The sequence below is a fragment of the Schistocerca gregaria genome, chromosome 7 (genome assembly GCF_023897955.1).
Source record: "Schistocerca gregaria isolate iqSchGreg1 chromosome 7, iqSchGreg1.2, whole genome shotgun sequence".
NCBI lineage: Eukaryota > Metazoa > Arthropoda > Insecta > Orthoptera > Acrididae > Schistocerca > Schistocerca gregaria.
Genome location: NC_064926.1, coordinates 191,874,007 through 191,895,984, shown reverse-complemented (window position 1 = coordinate 191,895,984; position 21,978 = coordinate 191,874,007). Strand labels below are relative to the sequence as shown.

The 21,978-nt window shown below is 39.6% G+C and overlaps 1 protein-coding gene across 1 annotated transcript in view; it reads right to left on the bottom strand.

The window, feature by feature from the left end:
- LOC126282058 (lutropin-choriogonadotropic hormone receptor-like) overlaps positions 1 to 21,978 on the bottom strand; it is an 800,001-nt gene that overhangs the window by 146,619 nt on the left and 631,404 nt on the right. The window contains exon 11 of the mRNA XM_049981496.1: positions 11,500 to 11,571. Within this exon, the coding sequence (XP_049837453.1) occupies positions 11,500 to 11,571 (72 nt within the window). The remainder of the gene's footprint in view (positions 1 to 11,499; positions 11,572 to 21,978) is intronic.

Here is a 21,978-nt window from a genome sequence, read left to right as displayed (position 1 = left end):
CTTTCAAGACACTGTCCATTCCGTTCAACTGCTCTTCCTAGTCCTTTGCTGTCCTTGACAGAATTACAATGTCATCGGCGAACCTCAAAGATTTATATCTTCTCCATGGATTTTAATACCCACTCCGAAAGTTTCCTTTGTTTCCTTTACTGCTTGCTCAATATACAGATTGAATAGCATCGGGGAGAGGCTGTAACCCTGTCTCACTCCCTTCCCAACCACTGCCTCCCTTTCATGTCCCTCGACTCTGATAACTGCCATCTGGTTTCTGTACAAATTGTAAATAGCCTTTCGCTCCCTGTATTTTACCCCTGCCACCTTAAGAATTTGAAAGAGAGTATTACAGTCAAAAGCTTTCTCTAAGTCTACAAATGCTAGAAACGTAGGTTTGCCTTTCCTCAATCTTTTCTTCAAGATAAGTCGTAGGGTCAGTATTGCCTCACGTATTCTTACATTTCTACGGAATCCAAACTGATCTTCCCCGAGGTCGGCTTCTACCAGTTTTTCCATTCGGCTGTAAAGGATTCGCGTTAGTATTAAACTGATAGTTCGGTAATTTTCATATCTGTCAACATCTGCTTTCTTTGGGATTGGAATTATTAAATTCTTCTTGTAGTCTGGGTATGGGGTCCGAAAACGCACACTGTTCCAGAAATTGGGGTAAGAAAGTTTTACAACTGCCGCTTCTGTACCGACGTGCAAAACGCTTTTCGCGGGCAGCGCCGATAGCGCAATGGCCAAGGTAATTGGCTCAGCATGGGAGAACCGGGGTTCGAATCTCGAAGAAACCTAGCGGATGTTATTCTTTTCGCCTGTATTTTTCCATATCTCAATTAGTAGCGATACGAGGTTTAATAAGTTAAGTAAATCAATAAGGAATGATGATAATAAGGTAGGCAAACTAATTTCGCAAACGCCGTGAGTTAATAAAGTATTCAACTTTAAAGCCTTGTCACGTGAAAACAACTCCGAGTAAGTGCTGCAAATTCCTCACAAGGGATCACAGATAGCCAACCGCGCGACGCTTGTTTATAGCGAAGCACGGGACACAATGCACGCGCGGGGAGTTAAGTTGTCCCGGTTGGCTCTTCGTCATATCATAGTTGTGAACCTGGAAGAGTGAAGGTGTCCAGCACGAGCCTTATAGAAGTCAATCAGAAAGAGATGTTTTTTTGTCATTAGGCTGCCGCGATCCTCGCGGATACATGCAGTGATTTTTCCATCGTTAATGCGCCGAATGAAATACGTTTTGTGAATGAATACAGTGTCCTTTCGTGAGTAATACTTGACCAGTACTGTATGTAGTTTGTAGTAATTAGCTCGTCTTTTTATGCTGTCGTAACTAGTTATTGTTTGTTGTGTCACATCTTTCGACATTCTAACCCGGGTTCTTCGAGACTCAGCCAGTTACCTTGGCCGGTGCGCTATCGGCGCTGTCGCCGAATAGCGTTTACCATGTGGATACGGAAGCTGCAGTTGTTTAAGTATCTTTCCTCGATTTCTGGGAAAGTTTGCGTTTGCGGTCCCCATACCCGATGATGAAAAATGCTCTATTTGCAATTATCTATCGATCCCTCCAATTTTGAGTCGATTTGCTCTTCACAACCTTTAGGGGTGATTTTCTCAAAAACTCAGGGGTGTTGAGCCAAAATAACTTAGATTCCTTCGTTTTAAGTTGTACACAAGCGACCTGCAAAATTTGAGCCGAATCCGTTGGCCGTGTCTGAGGTCTTACACTTGAATATTGTAGAAATTTATTTTATTTTATGAACTTTTGTGTGCTACCAGTTTCGGCATTATATTGATGCCATCTTCAGGCCCCATTGGTTATAGTCATAAAATCGCTATACACGCAAGGAGCCATATAACTGGATCCATGAATCAATTCGTCCTGCAACAGCTCTTGGCGGCCAGGCGACACTGACTGCATTTAAATATTGTAAGAAAGGCTTTCCAAAGAAAGCGAATTGTACCTTTATTGAAAGATATATGTGGTTTGATTATGAATCAACTCAAGAAACTGGAACACACATTCCAAATCTTATAATTGTCCACAATTTTAAAGGTGATACTGTTTATAAATTTAAGACAGACGGTGAATTCAGTAAGTGGATGATATCTGAAAAGAACAGTTATCACACATTCATAGCCCACTATGCAAAAGGTTACGATTTCCAATTTATTTTGAAGTACTCTGTTGAAAATACAATAGGGCTATACACCATCTACACAGGATGTTATTGGAGATCAAACAGTTAGGTATAAAAGTTATAGATAGTAGTAACTTTATCCAAGGACTACTCAGTAGTTTCCCAAAAACTTTTGATACTGAATATTACTGTGTTGACACTATGAAACCCAAAGATAAAGAAGCATTTCATAGTGGCACAGCTCCAGAGTTAAAGAAAATTATGTGTTCAATATGAAGAAAGAAATTAAAGAGTACTGTGTAATTCTAATGAAAATGTATTAAGAAGAGGTTGTCTGGAATTAAGAAAACAATTTCTGGAAATTACTAACATTGATCCATTCTGTTATTTAACTATTTCTGGCTTTTGTATGGCAATTTACAGATCTAAATATTTACCGAAAAATACGATTGCTGTATTGGATAAAGAAGAGAAGGAAAATTACAGTAAACAATCGATAGCTTGGTTGGATAGTTTAAATAATAGCAACATTTAACATGCTCTTAATGGTGGAAAAGTAAGAGTTGCAGGAGCAAAAATAGATGGATTTGATAAAGAAACTAACACTGTTTATCAATACCATGGTTGTTATTGGCATGGCTGTAAAAATGATTCAAAAGTGAAACAATTAACAGTAAAAATAAGGAAACGATGGATGACCTTCATCAAAAGACTTTAACAAGAAGTGTAGAAATACGAAATGCTGGATACAATTTAGTGGACATATGAGAATGTGATTGGCTGAACTCAACAGAGTATAAAATGCTTAAAAAATTAAAGCATTTAATAGAAGTTATTGAACTACTGAATCCAAGAGATGCATTTTATGGTGGATGAACAAATGCAATAAAATTAAGAGCTAAAGCAGATGGTATTGGTTCAAAATTAAAATACAGTGATGTATGTAGTCCTTATCCTACTGTGCAATATTATGATTATTATCCTGAGCAACATGAAAGAAAAATATATAGACCAAGATATTATTCTAAAAGTTGGTATGGTTTAATAAAATGTTAAGTATTATCTCCTGGAAGATTGTATCATACTGTTTTACCTGTACGCACCCCAATTGATAAAAATGAAAAACTATTTTTTCCTTTGTGTGTCATATGTGCAGAAGAACAAATAAGTAAATGCAATCACAGTCAGGAAGAAAGAACTTTTATTGGAACTTGGGTAGCAGTTGAAGTAAAGAATGCTGTAGAAAAAGGATGTAAAGTTTTAGAAGTCTATGAAGTATGGCATTTTAAGCATAAAAGCAATATTTAGAAGTCTATGAAGTATGGGATTTTAAACATAAAAGCAATATTCTGTTTACAAATTATGTGAAAGACTTTATGAAAATAAAATTAGAAACTAGTTCACATAATTTTGAAAGTGATGAAGAATACATCAAGACGTAAAGAGAATTGGACATTGACTTAGAGTGTGATAGGATAAAGAGAAATCCTGGAAAACGAGCTGTTGCTAAGATATGTCTTAAGTCGTTATGGGGCAAATTTGACAAAGGCAAAACATGAGTCAAACACAATATGTGACAGATTTACAACGATTTTATGAGATATTACTGGATGATCGATTAGATAACTTAGATGCAAATTTTATTACAGAGCAGATGGTTCAGATGAAATACAATTTCAAGGATTTCTATGTGGAAAACAATGCAGCTACAAATATTTTCACAGCTGCATTCACTACATCAAATGCAAGGCTAAGATTGTATGATATGTTAGATAAACTTGGAGAAACTATTGCATATTTTGATATTGATTTTATAGTATATATTGATGATGGTAAAAATACTGTGGAAGCAGGTTGTATGTTAGGTGAATGGACTAATGCATTAGGAAATAATTGGATTACAGATTGGGCTTCCACAGGTCCCACAAAACTACAATGAGAAAAATGATAAGAAAACAGAAATGAAGGTAAAAGGATTCACATTAAATTACAAGAATATTCAAAAGTTGAATGCTGAATCTATGATAAGGCTACTAGAACGTTAATTAAAAGAAAAGACACAGAACGAAATCAGATAACCAGCGATGTTGTTCTAGAAAATTATGATGCAGTGCCTTATGGTTATTGAATCTCTTCTAACTTTTTAATCTACATATTTTGTACAGTGTATTAAATCTGTAACTATTATTATTATTCAAATGTTCTGTAAGTAACAGTTATGTTATGGAATATTTTTTGTTTGTTTGTTGTAGACAGTCAATTTTCAACTTACATTTATTGAGGAAGAAATTTAATAGGCTTGAAAGAAAAAGGCAAAAAATACATAAATTTGATTGTTTTTAAAAGTAGTTGAAAGTATAGTAAAGTGATTTTCACACCTCTAAGTGCTTTTGCTTCTTCTATTTTGATTTTAATATTGAGCAATATAATCCTGATTCATTAATATAGATAGTTTTTATATGACTATTTTGGATGACTTGTTTTATGGCATCCGAATAATCTTTTAATTGTAGATGTTCTTTATCTTTCTCTTCCAATTGAAGCTGTAGGTTAGTTTGTTCATTTAATTCTATAGCTTGGTGTTGAGCACTTTCAATTTTTACAGATGGTGACATTAAACTAAAAATGTAAAGAAATGAAGAAGCTTGAAAAGAATGATAACGAATTTCACGATCTAAAGTTTGATGTGTAGCGTTTTGGGGCTGCAGAATTTGATATATGATTGAAAATTTTTATTTTTGTGGTTCTGTTAGCTTGCATCCATTTATAAAAAATAGTGTGCTCCGCCTAGTCGTTTATAATAAAATAAAAAAAGTCATTAAATTATCTGCAAGTGCACGCAATCTGCCCACTTACTACTAGTGTAGCTCACACTCTGGCCTACCTTCCTCTTCATAACGAATCCAACTCCCGTTAAACTATTTTCTGCTGCTTTTGACAACACCCTATATTCATCTGACCAGAAACCATTGTCTTCTTTCCATTTCATTTCACTCGCTGTCACCCACACTATATCTAGATTGAGCCTTTGCATTTTCCTATTCAAATTTTCTATCTTCTCTATCAAGTTGAAATACCTTAAATGCCACCCGCGACTCACAGAACGTTATCCTTTCGTTCATTACTCAGTCTTTTTGTCATAATCACCTTCCATTTGGCAGTCTCCTCCCAGATATTCGGATGGGGGCTAGTCCAGAACATTTTAACAAAATCTTTTAGCAAAATGGTAATACACAATGATTGCAAATGTTTCGCTTTTTGGACAAATCGAGCTTAGTTTTTAAAGCGCTATTTTAATCACCAAAATTACTCCGTTCAGGCATTGCTTCTTTGTTTATTTCTTTTTCTGACTATACAGATATGGAACATTTCAGGGATTTATATATACTTTTGGTTCATAAGAGCTGGAGAAACGTATTGGTGCAAGAGTCGCTTGAACAGAACCTTAGTCTTTTGCGTCTGTAGGGAATCTAACTGACAGAATAAACAGCAGATACACTGCAATGTATCATTGGAGGATAAGTGATTGGATTTGTAATACTAGTCCTGATTAAAACTGATGGAAAAGGACATCCGACAGCGTTCTCGGAAACCCTGCAAAATATGGAAGGCCTTAAAAGGAAATGGAATCTTGCTCTTCCCGACCGAAGAGTCATCTTTCTTATTGTGTTTATTTGTTACGCATATTCACAAGAGCCATGCTATAAGTCAAGCACGTCTACCTATATATTCACTTACACGTTTACCTATATATTCACTTACCTTAGAACTTTGCTTAACAGCCCTTCAGTACAGCCCTCCTACTCCTCAGTTACAGAATTTTAATGTGCAGAAAGTCTTACTAATCCATCGAAGACATCGCTTGTATTTTTTGCCAGATAGCTTAGATGACGGAGGCAGAAATCTTTTTAAGTACTTTTTAATGCCAGTGTTGTCCAGTTATTTACGAAAATAACTTCTTATCAGTGTTACATTCACAGAAAGTCATAGATCACTGGAAATTCTACCTACATGATGTTAAATGCCTGTCCAGGCATCATCATTCTGAGAAATGATGACAGTATTGGAAAAAAGAAGAGAAAACATATGCAAGAGAATGTGAACGCCTTATAGAGATGCTAATGAGAATGGAGAACCACTGCATCGGAGAGGAGAACTCGTTCTAAATGAAGCAGCCACCTAACCTCTAGATTCAAAAGGGAGAGGGACCATTACAGTATATGGTACCCTCATGTCATTAGAGAGGAACACCAAGATGTGAGATTACTACCAGAACACACAAACATAGATACCCTGTTCTTTGCCGCGACCAAATAAGTATTCGCAAGGCAGAAAGTGACCTCTGGTTTTCAATACAACGTCTAAATCAAATATGTGGAACTGCCATCTAAAAATTTCAGTAAAAAAACTAAATTAATAGCTCTAAAAGGAAAGTTTACAGTCTGCTCCAAAATAGTAGTAGATGAAATCCAATAAAATAGGTGTTATATCTTCAGCTGTTAGGTTGGAATACTAACTATGAATTTGAAACCGATGTCACTACTAAATGAAATAAGTTTCAAATTACATATGAAGACAAGGATGAACTCAAAGTTAAAATTTTACAAATTAATCGATAATCCTATTATAACATATGGAATGGAATCTTCAGCATCAACCAAGAAAGACAAAAGAAAAATACAGTAGGCCAAAATGCAATTTTCAAGGAAATGTAAAGGATTACTCGACCTGAACCCAATGGAACACGTTTGGGATGAGTTGAAATGTCAACCTGGCATTAGATCACAGCATTCAACATCACTGCCTTCTCTGGTGTCGGCTGCTGAGAAAGAATGGGCAACCATTTCTTTATAGACATTCATATACCTCACTGAAAGTTTTCCCAGCAGAGTTGAAGCCATCATAAAGGCGAAGGGTGGGCACCCCCGATGTTGATGATGATGAGGTCCCATACACCGAGGAGCTTAGGGGACGATGCGGGAGACCCGCAAGGTCTTAGCGGAGGTGGTTTGCCATTGCCTTCCTCCAACCCTCAATATTAATGTCCAGTAATATGTGACCGGATGCTATTGATCAAACAGTGTATCAACAAATGGAGGAAGACAGTTTGGTCAAACAAGTAATCAATTATAAAACAATAGGAGTGACAGATGTTGGATAATCGAGGAACAAATGGTTTTAGTGATGACGGAACAGACTGTAAGTTTACTCCATAATGAGGAGAAGAAGACACAATTACGGATAGCACTTGATGGCAGGAGGAACCATCCAGAAATCTGAAGTATGAGACTTACGGAACTCAAGGGACAACCTAATTCTGGATGGCCGGAGCAGGTTTCGATCATAATTTATACAAACAAATTCCTTAACTACTGCGCTTCCTTCCTCGGTTGACGATCAGCATGCAAAATTAGAATTTTTAAAGTGAAAAGATAATGCCAGCAGCTTTATGTGGCTGTCACAGACAACACTGAAATGACATCGTCAAGAAATTATCACGCATACTGACTTGCAGATGGCGATTACTTGATGCCAAGATAGGCAAATCCTTCGAAGATAAATAATTGCAAATTAATGTCCGTATGTATACGTAAATATCAAACACTGTCTGACTAGGATGTCTGTCACTGCAGTGAGACACAGTTGTCTGGAGCATGTAAGGTGTAGCCAGCGCGTAAATCTATTTGTGGGGAAGGTTGAAGCCAGATACATTAATTGGAAGAATCTTAAACATTAAAGAGGTGACTTATAAAACCAGTTCCACAGTTTTTTAAGGAGTGGACGACTGCCCGAGACTCCTACCAAGGTGGATTAACTGAAAAGACGGAGAATTTACAAGAAAGAGCTGTGCAGTTCATGAGAGATTCGTCTAGTCACCGCGAGACGGACACCTAACTGCTCAAACGCCACTGAAAGAGCTACTAAAAAGTAAAGTGCTTCGCGCAGAGTTTTACTCTCAAAATTTCTAGAGTCCACGTGTTTTAGCATGTTCTGGGTTTGCTAATTCGTCCTTTATGGTGTACTAGCTGAGTACGCGCCGTTGCCCGGATATGTATTTATTCTGATTCTATTAGCACAGCGTCTCCTTTCCCCTCTCTTTGTCCATCTCCTCGAGTATCTTCGCTATTGATTTTTCTGTTCCCCCTCTCTGCCTATCTTCTCCTTCGCCTCTCTCTGTCCATCCCCTCCTCCATTCTCTCTCTGCCCATCTGCTCTTCTTCCTTTTCTGTCCATTTCCTCTTTCACTGCGCGGGGTAGCCACGCGGTCCGAGGCGTCTTGTCACGGTCCACGCCGCTCCCTCCCGCCGGAGGTTAGATTCATCCCTCGAGCATGTGTGTGTTTGTGTGTGTGTGTATGTGTGTTACCCTTAGCGTAATTTAGTTTAAGTTAGATTAAGTAATGTGTATGCTTAGAGACTGATGACCTCAGCAGTTTGGTCCCATAAGACCTTATCACAAATTTCCAAATTTCCCCATTCACTGTGTCCATCTCCTCCTTCCCTCTCTCTGTCTGTTTATCTCTTCCTCTCGCCTTGTCTCTCTACGTTATCACACAGTAGGAGATGCTGGCTTTTAACACTCCCCCCCCCACACACACACACAATATTTCTTTCCTGATAGTTACATGCGTACCACGTTTGGTAAACATCAATAACATCAATCCAGGGGTTTTGGAGGAGCGTTTCAGACGTGGCTTTGCCAGAGCACGCACATGTCACATATATTTCACATATGTTTAACCTTCTTCACTCATATTTATACACATATTTCATCAGTCCCTTTATAGAATCCGTTCCTGCAATTTCGATTTCAAGCAGCTCAATGTCTGTGACGCTGCATATCCTGAACATTGTGTCGTATTGTGATATAATTTTGCACGTACATTCAGTGGTACATTTTTATAATATTTGCGAAATGTGTTACGACTAGAGTTAGTAGCAAAGAGGTAATCAATAAAACAGTCATCCATGACGCAGCAGTTCTTCATGCTGTTCAGTGTTTATGACATCTGTCCTGAAATATGTCATACAATATTATTTTTGAAGGTATATGGTCGACATATGCTGATATTATCTGCGAATTTCGTTGTGAATAGAATTAATAGGAAAAAAAGTAATAAATTTGAAAGTCCTGCATGATGCGGCAATTTTTAACGAATCTCCTGAACTATGTGCTGTGCAGTAATATAATTTTGCAGGCACATTTACAAATATATTTTTATACCGTCTGCGAAATGTGTATCGAATATAGTTAGTAGTAAATGAGTAATATATTAAAACATCATGCACGAGGCGGCAGTTCTGCACGCATCTCAGTGTTTATGACATCATATCTCCTGAACTAAGTGCCACACAATGAATTAATTTTGCAGTTGCGTTCAATGGTATATGTGAATATTGTCTCCAAAATGTATTGCGAATGCTGTCAGTAGCAAAGAAGTAACAATTTAAAACGCCATGGGTCATGCCGCAGATTTACTATATGAGCTGCGAAAATGAAGTGAGCTGTAAGCTTCTTCCCTTTGATCATTTTCTGTGCGTTGTCAGTGTGAAGAAGTTTCGTCACGGTTTGAAATTATATGTAAAATTTGTTGCTCTTATTTTTAAATACTGGAAGAATAAAATCTGCGAATTCACGCGTCATGAGCTACAATACTTTTTCAACACCAGCCCCCACCTCTCCCCCCAGTTTCATACCTAGGTAGTTTAGTTCTGTCTTCCACAGAGATACGCTCTAGGCAGTAAGTGGTATGTGCAACAGATTTGGTTGAAATCGGTCCAGTGATTTAGGAGGAGATGCGGCACATATGTACATACATATATGTATACATTCATTTTCATGATATGTACTGTATATACCGACCGAGGTGACGAAGTGGTGGCGCACTTGACTCGAATCCGAGAGGACTACGGTTCACACCCGCGTACGGCCACCCTGCTTTGAGTTTCCCATGATTTTCCTAAATCGCTTCAGGCAAATGGTCGGGATGGCTCTTTTTAAAAGGCACGGCCGACTTCCTTCCCCACACTTCCCTAATCCGATGGGACCGATGACCTCGATGTTTGGTTCCATCCTCCAAATCAACCATGATATGTATGGATTATGTGCTCCGTATCTAACGACCTCTTCGTCGAGGGGGTGTACAGCCCTAATATCCGTTCTTCCCAGGCACAAATTTCATAGTAGATGGAAACAGGTGGAAATCGGAGGATGCCAAATAGGATGGAAAGCGTGAATATTCTAGCAACTCTCACTTCTATACCTCAGTTTTCCCAATGCCAAAATACTTTTGCGGGCAGGTCATTGTCCTATGGAAGCTCATCCCTCTCTCACGTCCTTTGCAATACAGTTGATTGGTAGGATCAACCAAATACTCTATTATGTCTGGCGACTTGTTCAACAAGAGGAATTGTTACATCCTAGGAAACACTACCCACAGATGAAATCGACTTCACACACAAACAAACGAGATTCATCTCGTTCCGCGCGACTGCTACGGTCGCAGGTTCGAATCCTGCCTCGGGCATGGATGTGTGTGATGTCCGTAGGTTAGTTAGGTTTAAGTAGTTCTAAGTTCTAGGGGACTGATGACCTCAGATGTTAAGTCCCATAGTTCTCAGAGACATTCATCTCGTTCCTTTGATTGATATTCAATTTCTTGACGCAGTGAATCCTCGTCCAACCCACAGTAGCAAACAAGTTGATGTACTTTTCGTCAGCGTTCAACAAACGCAGCTCCCGTTTTGCATAAAGCCTACTCATAGTTAACTCTCCATGTCAACGTGAAATATAATTTCTTCCGACTGAATGACGCGGTAGATGTTTCATACAATTTTAATCACTTGTGTTCAGTATCGCATTATTCACCCTCTCGGTGTTTTTTTTTAGTGTATCATGTTAAAATGAAGTATGGCTATATTGGGATTTAATAACTCATTTCTGAATTTCTGTAAATAACGGGATACACATTTATGAACCTTTACCTACACTAAATGAATTTTTGTTGATACTAAATCTTTCTGCGTCAGTTGACTCTTAACTCACATTATTACACAACGTACTTATATTTCAATGTAAGGAAATAAAATGTCATTGATGTCAATACCATCTCTGTGGTATATCGATGAATTACGTCTTTGCTCTGATATACGTAAATTTATAATAACAATCAAGATAAAATGCAGAGCATCAGTGTTTATTAGTTATTCTAACAAAATGACTTCACTGTGGATGTAATAATGGCTGCAAGAAAGTAGACAGATGAATTTAATGTGGCCAACGCAATATTACTAAAGACCCTTGAAGTGTATGAATACTAAAGGATTAAATATCTACACGCCGTACTTACAGATCTTCCAGCTGCGTGAAGGGCAGGAAAGCTTCTGGGTGGATGTCGGTGATGCGGTTGTTCTCTAGGTCCCTAAAACAATAATAACTATAAAAGTGATGAACTAGAGATGTTAATGACAAAGAGGTAAACGCTTGATAAAAGCAATATCTTCAACACATTGTGTACGTCAGACTCACTTATAAGAGAGTATTGCTACTGTACAATTACGTACTTCGCGAGCATTATGTAACTACTATGGATTCCATAACACAAGTATAAATAATTGAAATAACAATGTTTCTGTAAGTTCCGCTGGTGACACTTAGCCAAAGCGAAGTAAATATTGCCCGACACTAATTGGAACACTATAGCTCCACAAAGGATATCAACGCGAACTGAGTATTATCAATGGGTTTTGATAAATTCGATCTCTTCTTCCTAGGCGCTGCGCCAGCACCAGAAGCCAAATTGACAAAACTGTTGTGTTACTGCGGGAATCAGCATTTAAAAGGATTATGACCATTCAATTCCTACACTGCATTTTGATCAAATTCCCAATGGAATTAAAATTATTAATATTATCATTTTTTAATTAATCCTTGTATTTACCAACAATATACTGATTTTTACTTACTGTTATTTTCATCGTGCTTATAGATTTCCATACATCTATGTGTTGCTTTGGATTTACGACAGCACACACATACACACACACACACACACACACACACACACACACACACACACATATATATATATATATATATATATATATATATATATATATATATATATTCGATTTTCCCACCTAACAGAGATCACGAAGGGTCAAATGTGCTTCAACACGAACGTAGCGATAAGACGACAATACACTAAACGGCCGAATACATAAAGTTCTCGCATAATATTACTCTCATTCATTGAGAAAGAGAAAAAACTTTCCTTTCCAAAGTTAATTTGCAATAATCGACCTGTCACGCAATGGTACGTAATAGCTCATCACAATGCCATACTCTCTGTAGAGACCCTCTGGATAGAATTACGCCTACCTTCTACCACATTAAAAGATAATTACAAATGAAGCAATTTTCAATCGAGACTTGTCTTTATTGTACACTACATATAGTTTAAAAGTACTACTTACTGGACTACTTGTACGCTTGACAGCATAAAAACCGGCCAGCGGAAATCGTGGTCAGATTTAAAGTCTGGTGCTGCACGTACTTGAATGAAATGCGTCATACCATATGTTCCTGTCTACCCTGGGAACATGCAGACGAGGAAATATTTCTTAAATATTACAGGAAGCAAATCTTGTCAGTATTTCAGATCTGTTGCAAGAAGACATAAAATCTTTTCTGCAAATACACTCACGTTCAGAAAAATAGAACACCTTGAACGACTGGAGAGATGACGTTCATATTCACAGGACATGTACATTAGAATGTTCTGCAGAAACGATTAGCATTTGAATCATGTCGGAGGTCAACTTCAATTACGCAGCGCAACACCACCTACAGGTAAAATATGCCTGCGGCTCTCATTGTCACTATAAAGCGAAGGTAGTGGATCAGTGTGACTTGAGCAGACGTGCAGGATGCCTCGCAGATGCATGCTCGAACAGTACCGTTAAATCAGTGAGTTTGAAAGAGGGCACATTAGTGGCGTGAAAGAATGTGATGCATCAATCTGGGGAATTACTGCTCGCCCCCCGCCCCCCCCCCCCCCCCCCCTCCCCCGACGGCCTGAGAACGACACCACATCCTCCTCGGCTCTGGCTTACACATCGCACACTATCACAGATAAGAGTCCGTCGCCGTTAATTACGGCGTGGGTTTTATGTGCACGGCTTCCACTTCTCTGCCTTTGACGAATGAGCAGAAACATGATAGACGACAAAAGTGTATGGAACGATGTCACTGAGGACTGGAATAGAATCAGATAGTGTTTCTGGGGGCAAAACCAAACTCTGTTTCAAAATGATGGCCGCAATATTATATAGATAGCCGAGAATTCTTCCGGGTTGTACGGCCGTGGCCCATGGAACTCTTCCATCCCTGACGTTTCGTCCAAAGCTGCGTTGGACATCTTCGGATTTGCTCCTGGTTGTGCTGAGTCTTGCCGACTGACGAGTCGGACATCGAAGAATGGACTAAATACAGTGGAAAGTGGGAGTGGCCAAGATTTCACGTGATAGCAGAGATAAACCTTGTCAAGGATAAAATATCACTATCGACCATAGTAAGTCAAAGATAAAAACTTCTCATCGATTCTGTAGCGCCACTCTCCATACATCGCTGAGTTTCATAGCTTCTTCTTTTCTATTAAAATTATCCCCCTGTTTATATATTTCGATGGCTCCTCTATATAGCAGTGGATAATAGTTCGTCATCGTACATAAAACTTCAGTTTCCGAAAATTTCACTACGTGATCACCCGACTGCAGAGCATGTTCCACCACGACTGACTTGCCTATTTTCCCTAGTCGGCAAAGACTTTTATGTTCCTTCCACCGTGTATTCACACTTCTCCTTGTAGTTCCAATGTAGACCCTACCACATGTACACGGAATCTCGTATACACCACTTTCCGACAGAGGGGGTCGTTTGTCCTTAACGGAACGAAGTGATTGGCCTATTTTCTTAGATGGTCTGAAAATCGGTCGAACGTTTTGTTTCCTTAAAATCTTGCCGATTTGATCAGTTACTTTTTTGATGAAGGGTAGAGAAACCTTCTTCTCCCATCGCTGTGTCCTATCGTTGTCCTTAGGCCTTCTGTTACTCGGTCGCAAAACTCTATTCATTTCCTTACTAGATTACACATTCTTTTCAAAAGCCTGCTTTAGATGTTGTAACTCGGCGTCCAGGTATTCCGGAGCACAAATCCTTTTAGCTCTGTCCACTAGACTTTTAATTACACCTCTTTTCTGTTGTGGATGATGATTGGAATCCGTATGCAACTATCTGTCGGTATGTGTAACCTTCCGAAAGACTTTATGTTTCAAGCTGCCATCAGTGTGCCTCATAAGGGAGATATCCAAGAAGGATATCGCGTTGCCTTTCTCCATTTCTATGGTAAATTGCATTTTAGGATTTATACTATTTAAATAACAAAAGAATTCCTCTAATGCTTTTTTCCCATGTGACCAAACCACAAATGTATCATACACTATCTACACAATCGACATGGTTTCTTATTCGCTTTTTCCAGAGCTAATTCTTCGAATTTTTCCATGTAAAAACTGGCAATCGTAGGACTCAATGGGTTACCGATGGCAACACCATCAACCTGCTCATTAAACTCATCCTCCCACTGGAACTGACTGGACGTGAGACAGTGTCTGAAAAGAGCAGTTAAATCTGCTGGGAAAACATCCGATATGTAAACCATAACTTCGTTAAGCGGAATCATCGTAAATAGAGACACTATGTCAAAACTGACAAGAATATCGTCAGGAACCAAAGTTAGTCCCTTCGGTTTCTCAATGAAATGACATGAGTCTTTTACATAAGAATCAGTTCGGCCAATATGTGGTTGTAAACAAGATGCCTGATGTCTTGCTATTTGGTACGTTGGGAATTAATAGCACTAGCAATGGGACTCAGAGGATTGTTAATCTTATGAACTTTAGGTACGCCATAAAGTGGGACACATAGCTTCACTCCTCAACAAACCTTTTTTCTCTTCCTTTTGAGTTGAAGTAGACGACTTGCCGGCTGTAGTGGCCGAGCGGCTCTAGGCGCTACAGCCTGGAACCGCGCGAGCGCTACGGTCGCAGGTTAGACTCCTGCCTCGGGCATGGATGTGTGTGATGTCCTTAGGTTAGTTAGGTTTAAGTAGTCCTAAGTTCTAGGGGACTGATGACATTAGAAGTTAAGTCCCACAGTGCTCAGAGCCATTTGAACCATCAGCGTATTTGTGAACTTGAGGAAACAACCACAGGCAGACCTCACGCCAGCCGCTGTGGCCGAGCGGTTCTAGGCGTTTCAGTCTGGAACGGCGCGACCGCTACGGTCTCAGTTTCGAATCCTCCTCTGGCATGGATGTGTGTGATGTCCTTAGGTTAGTTAGGTTTAAGTAGTTCTAAGTTCTAGGCGAGTAATGGCCTGAGATGTTAAGTCCCATAGTGCTTAGAGCCATTTGAACCATTTGAGCAGACCTCACGTATTGGTGGACAGCGCCGTCGAGCATTGTGGAGGATGGTTGTAAAAACACACTCGTGACCTTCAGGGGTAGAATGGTCCAATAGCTCCTCCTAAGCCACACACTTCCGTAATCAGTGCTAAGTGATGGCTGAGGTTGTATAAGGAGCGAAGCCTATGGAAAGTGAATGACTGGAGACTAGTAATTTGGAGTGAAGAATCACGCTCTTTCCTGTGGTAATCCGATGGAAGGCTTTGGGTTTGGCTAATGTCTGGAGAACATCACGTATAGCGCCAACAGTGAAGTATTGAGGGGGGATGTTACGGTGTCAGAGTGTTCTTCGTTGGGGGGAGTGGTCCCCGTACTGTGTCTAAGAAAACGCTACATGTGGAAGGAAATGAACACATTTTTAAGCATAGTGTACTGCGTAGAGGAACAATTCGTAGGCGATGATTGTGTCCGCATTGATATGAACTCCCTCACAAAGCATCGTCTGTGAGTCAACGATTTGGAACAATCTACATCTACATCCATATTCCGCAAACCACCTGACGGTGTGTGGCGGAGGGTACTTTGAGTACCTCTATCGGTCCTCCCTTTTAGTCCAGTGTCGTATTGTTCGTGGAAATAACGATTGTCGGTATGCCTCTGTGTAGGCTCTCATCTCTCTGATGTTATCTTCATGGTCTCTTCGCGAGATATACGTAGGAGGGGGCAATATACTACTTGACTCTTCAGTGAAGGTATGTTCTCGAAACTTCAACAAAAGCACGTACCGAGCTACTGAGCGTCTCTCCTGCACAGTCTTCCACTGGAGTTTATCTATCACCTCCGTAACGCTTTCGCGATTCCTAAATGAGCCTGTAACGAAGCGCGCTGCTCTCCGTTGTATCTTCTCTATCTCTTCTATCAACCCTATCTCGTAGGGGTCCCACACTGGTGAGCAATATTCAAGCAGTGGGCGAACAAGTCTACTTTAACCTACTTCCTTTGTTTTCGGATTGCATTTCCTTAGGATTCTTCCTGAAATGGACTGACTTATTCAGAGTCCCGACCTGAACCCAATGGAACTCTTCTGGAATGATATAGGACATCAGCTTCGCACTCGACTCCTGCGACCAACACAACTACCTTCTATGTTTCCGACTCTTGAGGAAGAATGGACTACCATTCCACCATAGAAATTTAGACACATTAGTGTCTGCAGCAGGGTTCAAGTCGCCATAAATACGATAGGTGGACACATCCCATTCTAATGTTCGCTAATAGGTGTCCGGATACGTCTGATCGGTAGTGTACTTGCTGTAAGTTACTTTTTTTAAGTTTTTCCGAAGTTTATCTCCTAAAATGTGTTAGGAAGCATTCGCCATGGCGTGGAAATCACTCGCATAGACTGTCCAGACAACCGATTTAGCCGAATTAAGGGAACAGTAACTCATTATGTCCAGGCTGGAGAACAGTCCCGCTCCTGGAACCTGAAAAACGGCACTGGAATTCACAACAGCAATCAGCTCTAGTCGACGGGCATGCTTCGGAAATGATACGTTACAACATGAAGACCTAGATGGCATTAGAAAACATATAGAAACAGGATGAATATGTAGAGAAGAAAACTGCAATGCTTGGTAAAGTGTGGAGGAAGCCGTTAACCCTCATTGCATTTCAAACGGCTGATAATGAGGTTGGAATATATGCATGTACGAGGGAATATTGAGTTAATGATGCTTCCTGCTAGAAAACAGGAAAATGGTGACTAGATGTTCAGTCAGGTGTGTGACGTTAATTACGAGGGCAGAATGCTGGTGAGAGGGGCGATTCATGGGGCTAACAGAGAAACGAACGCGGGACCGCAGCACGGTGGATGCTGGCGGTCGCATTATTCCGGACGTGTGTTCCCATGTCAGCGGTAATTATGCGTCAACACTCCCGTAATGGATTCGCTGTTTGCAGCTGCTGTGTTCCTGACTTACAATGCGCGCAAGTGCGGTCTTCTACACATCCCGACAAGTTACTCGCATTCGTTTGCAAATATCTTTCGTTTTGGAATATTTTCGTCGACAGGCAGAAACTGATGCACAACATTACGCTGTTGCTTTTTAATAGCACATCCGTTTCCTGTATGCAAAGCGTTGATAGCGACAGCAGTGATTTAAGCAAAACTTGTAAGTTTCAAAAATGCCAATACTCTGAGCTTTAAATTACAAAAAGAGATCTGTTACTGGGTACGCAAACTGAAGCTTAAAGCGACAATTTTTAAATGAATATTTATGATTTCGATATTTGTGAATGTCGGATTAAATATGCAAAGAAGTTGACGGCATGAATCCCGACTGTCGGCCATAAATACGGACATACTGAATAAAAAAATTATTTTGTGTACGGTAGTTTTCTGGACCTGTTTACCCTTGGATACTACTTCAGATAGTGGTACATATACTCTTATTGTACAATGAACAGAATTTGAAAAGCGGAAAAACTAACAGCCATGAGAGACACCCGGTGTGGTATTTATGTGTTATGTCCCTGTTACAGAATTTTTCCCCCAATCGCACTGCCCTTATGTTTGTTTTACATCGTTTGTGTGTGTGTATCTGACCAAGTATCAACTATAAATTACGGAGTAGAATACATGGAATTTGTAATTTGTTGCCCGATAGATTTAATTTGTATGTCATATGCACACTGTCACTAATAATGCTATGACCTGCTTGCATACATATGTTAATGATACGCTAGTTTCCAACGAACCACCCTTGGAATATTCCATTTCATCTAACCATAATTCGCTATTTATCGCGATGAACTCAGAAATGGAATGCAAACCACTGAACTGTATCAGCTGAGTAGTGTGAAGTACTACTTTCTTCTGTTTCACTTAGGAATATTAATTCTAAGTGAAGAGGTTCACCTTTTCGGATTTACGGGTACTCTGTGAAGTATACGGAAAGGGGAACAACACTTTCCTGATTTTATTAAATGCATTTTAACTATCAGCTGTTTATTTGTCCCATTAATCATCTGCCGGTTTCGGTTATTAACGATCATCCAGAATGACGGTTACAACAGATTAGTTAAAAGCATCCTGTTTTCATTTGAGTCTGTACAATATCGAAATTATACAGTCAAATTGTAATAACATGTGACATAAGTTGTCTCAGTATACTAACAGTAATATCTCACGTCAAACACACAGATATAACAGGAAAAATTCGACGAACAACACTTGACATAATTTGTCTTAGAATACTGGCAGTCATATCTCATGTCAAACAGAAAGACGTCATGTGTGTTCATACAATATCACTGTATAATTTCGCTGCTGTTCATTCTCAAAGGAATATGAGTGCTTTCAACTAATCTGTTGCACCCTACATTCTGGATGATGGTTAATAACCGAAACTGGTAGATGATTAATGGGACAAATAAACAGCTAATGTTTAAAATGCATTTTATAAAATACTTTAAGACTGTTGAATGACACCTTATGGAAACATTACATGTTCCTGATTAATAATATCTTTTCTTCTTTGTCAGATAACTTCAATATGTCTTGTATATATGAAAAAAACGGACAAATGTTTTCTGAAAAGATTTGTCTATAAGCAAAAAGTAAAAAAATAGATGACAGGAAAACTTCATGTATCTCTAAATGATGCTCGAAATCAATAAAGCAAATGATGTGCTTAATGAGAATTTAAAGTTCAATGTTTTACTTGAAATTTTGAAGAGTATTAGATGATATTTGCCAATGGCCTTGCCGCAGTAGTCACACCGGTTTCCGTCATACCAGCGAAGTTAAGCGCTGTTGGTCTGGGATAGCACTGGGATGGGTGACCATTCGTTCTGCCGAAAACAGTAGGCAAGCCGACTGCACTCAGTCCTTATGAGGCAAACCGAGGAGCTACTTGGTAGAGAAGCAGCTGCTCCGGTCTCGTAAACTGACCTACGGCCGGGAGAGCGGTGTGCTGACCAAGTGCCCCTCCATGTCCGCATCCAGCGGCGCGTGTGGTCTGAGGATGACACGGCGGCCGGTCGGTACCGCTGGGCCTTCATAGCCTGTTCGGGCGGAGTTTGCTATTAGGTGATACTTGTCTGGTGGATTATGTAGACCGTGCAGTTGTGTGGGCTTCAGATTATGTGATGTTATGACGCGTCAAATGTTTATTTAATCTTTATTTGTCTTTCATTTTTTTATTCTCTAGTTTTGTTCAGATACATGCAACATATTTCAGTATCGATCGATATACCATTATCATTAAGATTATATAGATCAAGAGAAAACAGAGAAGTTTCAATTTATGTTGTGACTTGATACTTATTTCATTTTTTGAGCAATAAAGAACGAAGGAATTCGTCTGCGCAAGTAGACCATACTCGATGCAGTTCATTTTCTTTCTTTTTTTTAAAACTAGACCTCATGACGGTCAATTTGGTACCTCATTTGTCCGTTTCCCACTCTTCATTTATCTACCAGAATTCGAACAAAAGTCCACTATACAGGGTGCAACAGGTATAAGTACAGACCTTTCTATTGGTGACTGCGGATGGTGTACTGAACAACAACACTTCAGTATTTACTTCATTATCCGACTAATAATTATAGCTATTAGCAGTAACACGTTTTTAATTGTAGTACCCGTGGTCTATGGGTAGCACCTTTGATTAATACTCAAAACTTCCTCGGTCCTATGATCGAACACCGAAACTGTTTAAATTTTGAATAAAAATCATCGGTAATGGAGTCTGATGATTTCCGACATAAGAATTCACCCTTTTTCTGCCAACGACCTTGTCAAAATAGGACCGTGCAGCGGACAGAGCTTCAAGGCACACTCTAGCCCTTGGAGTTGGAAACTGTCCCTAAAAGTGGAAGAATCAGCAATGATTAACGGTATTACGGTGCAGAAGGCAATGGAAAACACTGCATTAAAGATACATAATGTGTATATAAAGAACATGTGGCCTGTAAATAATAAACTGTCATGATGATCTCTCCATTGGCAAAAGATTCCCGAATTGTATCTCCGGGCGGATACTGCAAAAGGGGAGGTGACCATGAGAAACAGTTTGAATATCCAACGAAAGTATAACATTCTACTAGACGAGGCGTGAAAAGACACAAGTCAGAAGTCTGAACGTAGTAGGGAGTCGAGAAAATATGAAAAGGGAAATGATAATGTTCAATCTGGATATAATAGGGGTCAGTTAAGTAAAATGGAACGAAGATAAGGATTTCTGGTCAGATGAGAGTAGGGTAATATCAACAGCATCAGAAAATGGTGTAACGGGAGTAGGATTCGTTATGGTTCAGATGACTCTGAGCACTTTGGGACTTAACATCTGGTGCCATCAGTCCCCTAGAACTTAGAACTACTTACACCTAACTAACCTAAGGACATCACACACATCCATGCCCGAGGTAGGATTCGAACCTGCGACCGTAGCAGTCGCGCGGTTCCGGACTGAAGCGCCTAGAACCGCTCGGCCACCGCGGCCGGCGATTCGTTATGAAGGTAGGGGATAGAGTGAGTTACTGTGAACAGTTCAGTGACAGGGCCAATTTCATCAGAATCGTTAGAAACCAACATTGACAACCATAATTCAAGTATACGTGCCAACGTCTCAAGCGGAAGGTGAAGAGATAAAATGTATGAGGGTAATTCAGTAGGCAATGACGTATGAGAATCTAACAGTTATGATGGATTGGAATGTGGTTGTAGCGGAAGGAGTAGAAGACAGAGTTAGAGAAATTTTAGTTTTTGTACTAGGAATGAGAAAGTAGAAAGACGACTGAGTTTTGCAATAAATTTCACCTAGTAACTGTGGATAATCTGTTCAAGAATCACTAGAGAAGGAAGCGTACTTGGAAAAGGCCGAGAGACACTGACAGATTTCAGTTGGATTACGTCATTTCCGGGAGAGATCATGAAACAAGGTACTGGACGGTAAGGCGTACCGAGGAGTAGGTACGAGACTCACGTTACAGTTTAGTTGTGATGAAGAGTAGGCTAAAGTTTAAGAGAGCAGTCAGGAAGAATCATTGCGGAAAGAAGATCGATACGGAAGCACTAAGGAATGAAGAGAGACGATTGAATTTCTCCTAAGTTATAGATACTGCGATAAGGAATAGCTCAAGGTAGTTCTGTTGAAGAGGACTGGACATCTCTAAAAAGGGCAATCGTGGGATTTGGAAAGAAAAACATAGGTACAAAGAAGGTAAGGGCGAAGAAACCATGGGTAACAGAAGAAATACGTCAGTTCATCGATGAAAGAAGGAAGTACAAAATATTCAACGATATTCAGGAATACAGAAATACAAGTAATTTAGAAATGAAATAAGTAGGAATTGCAGGA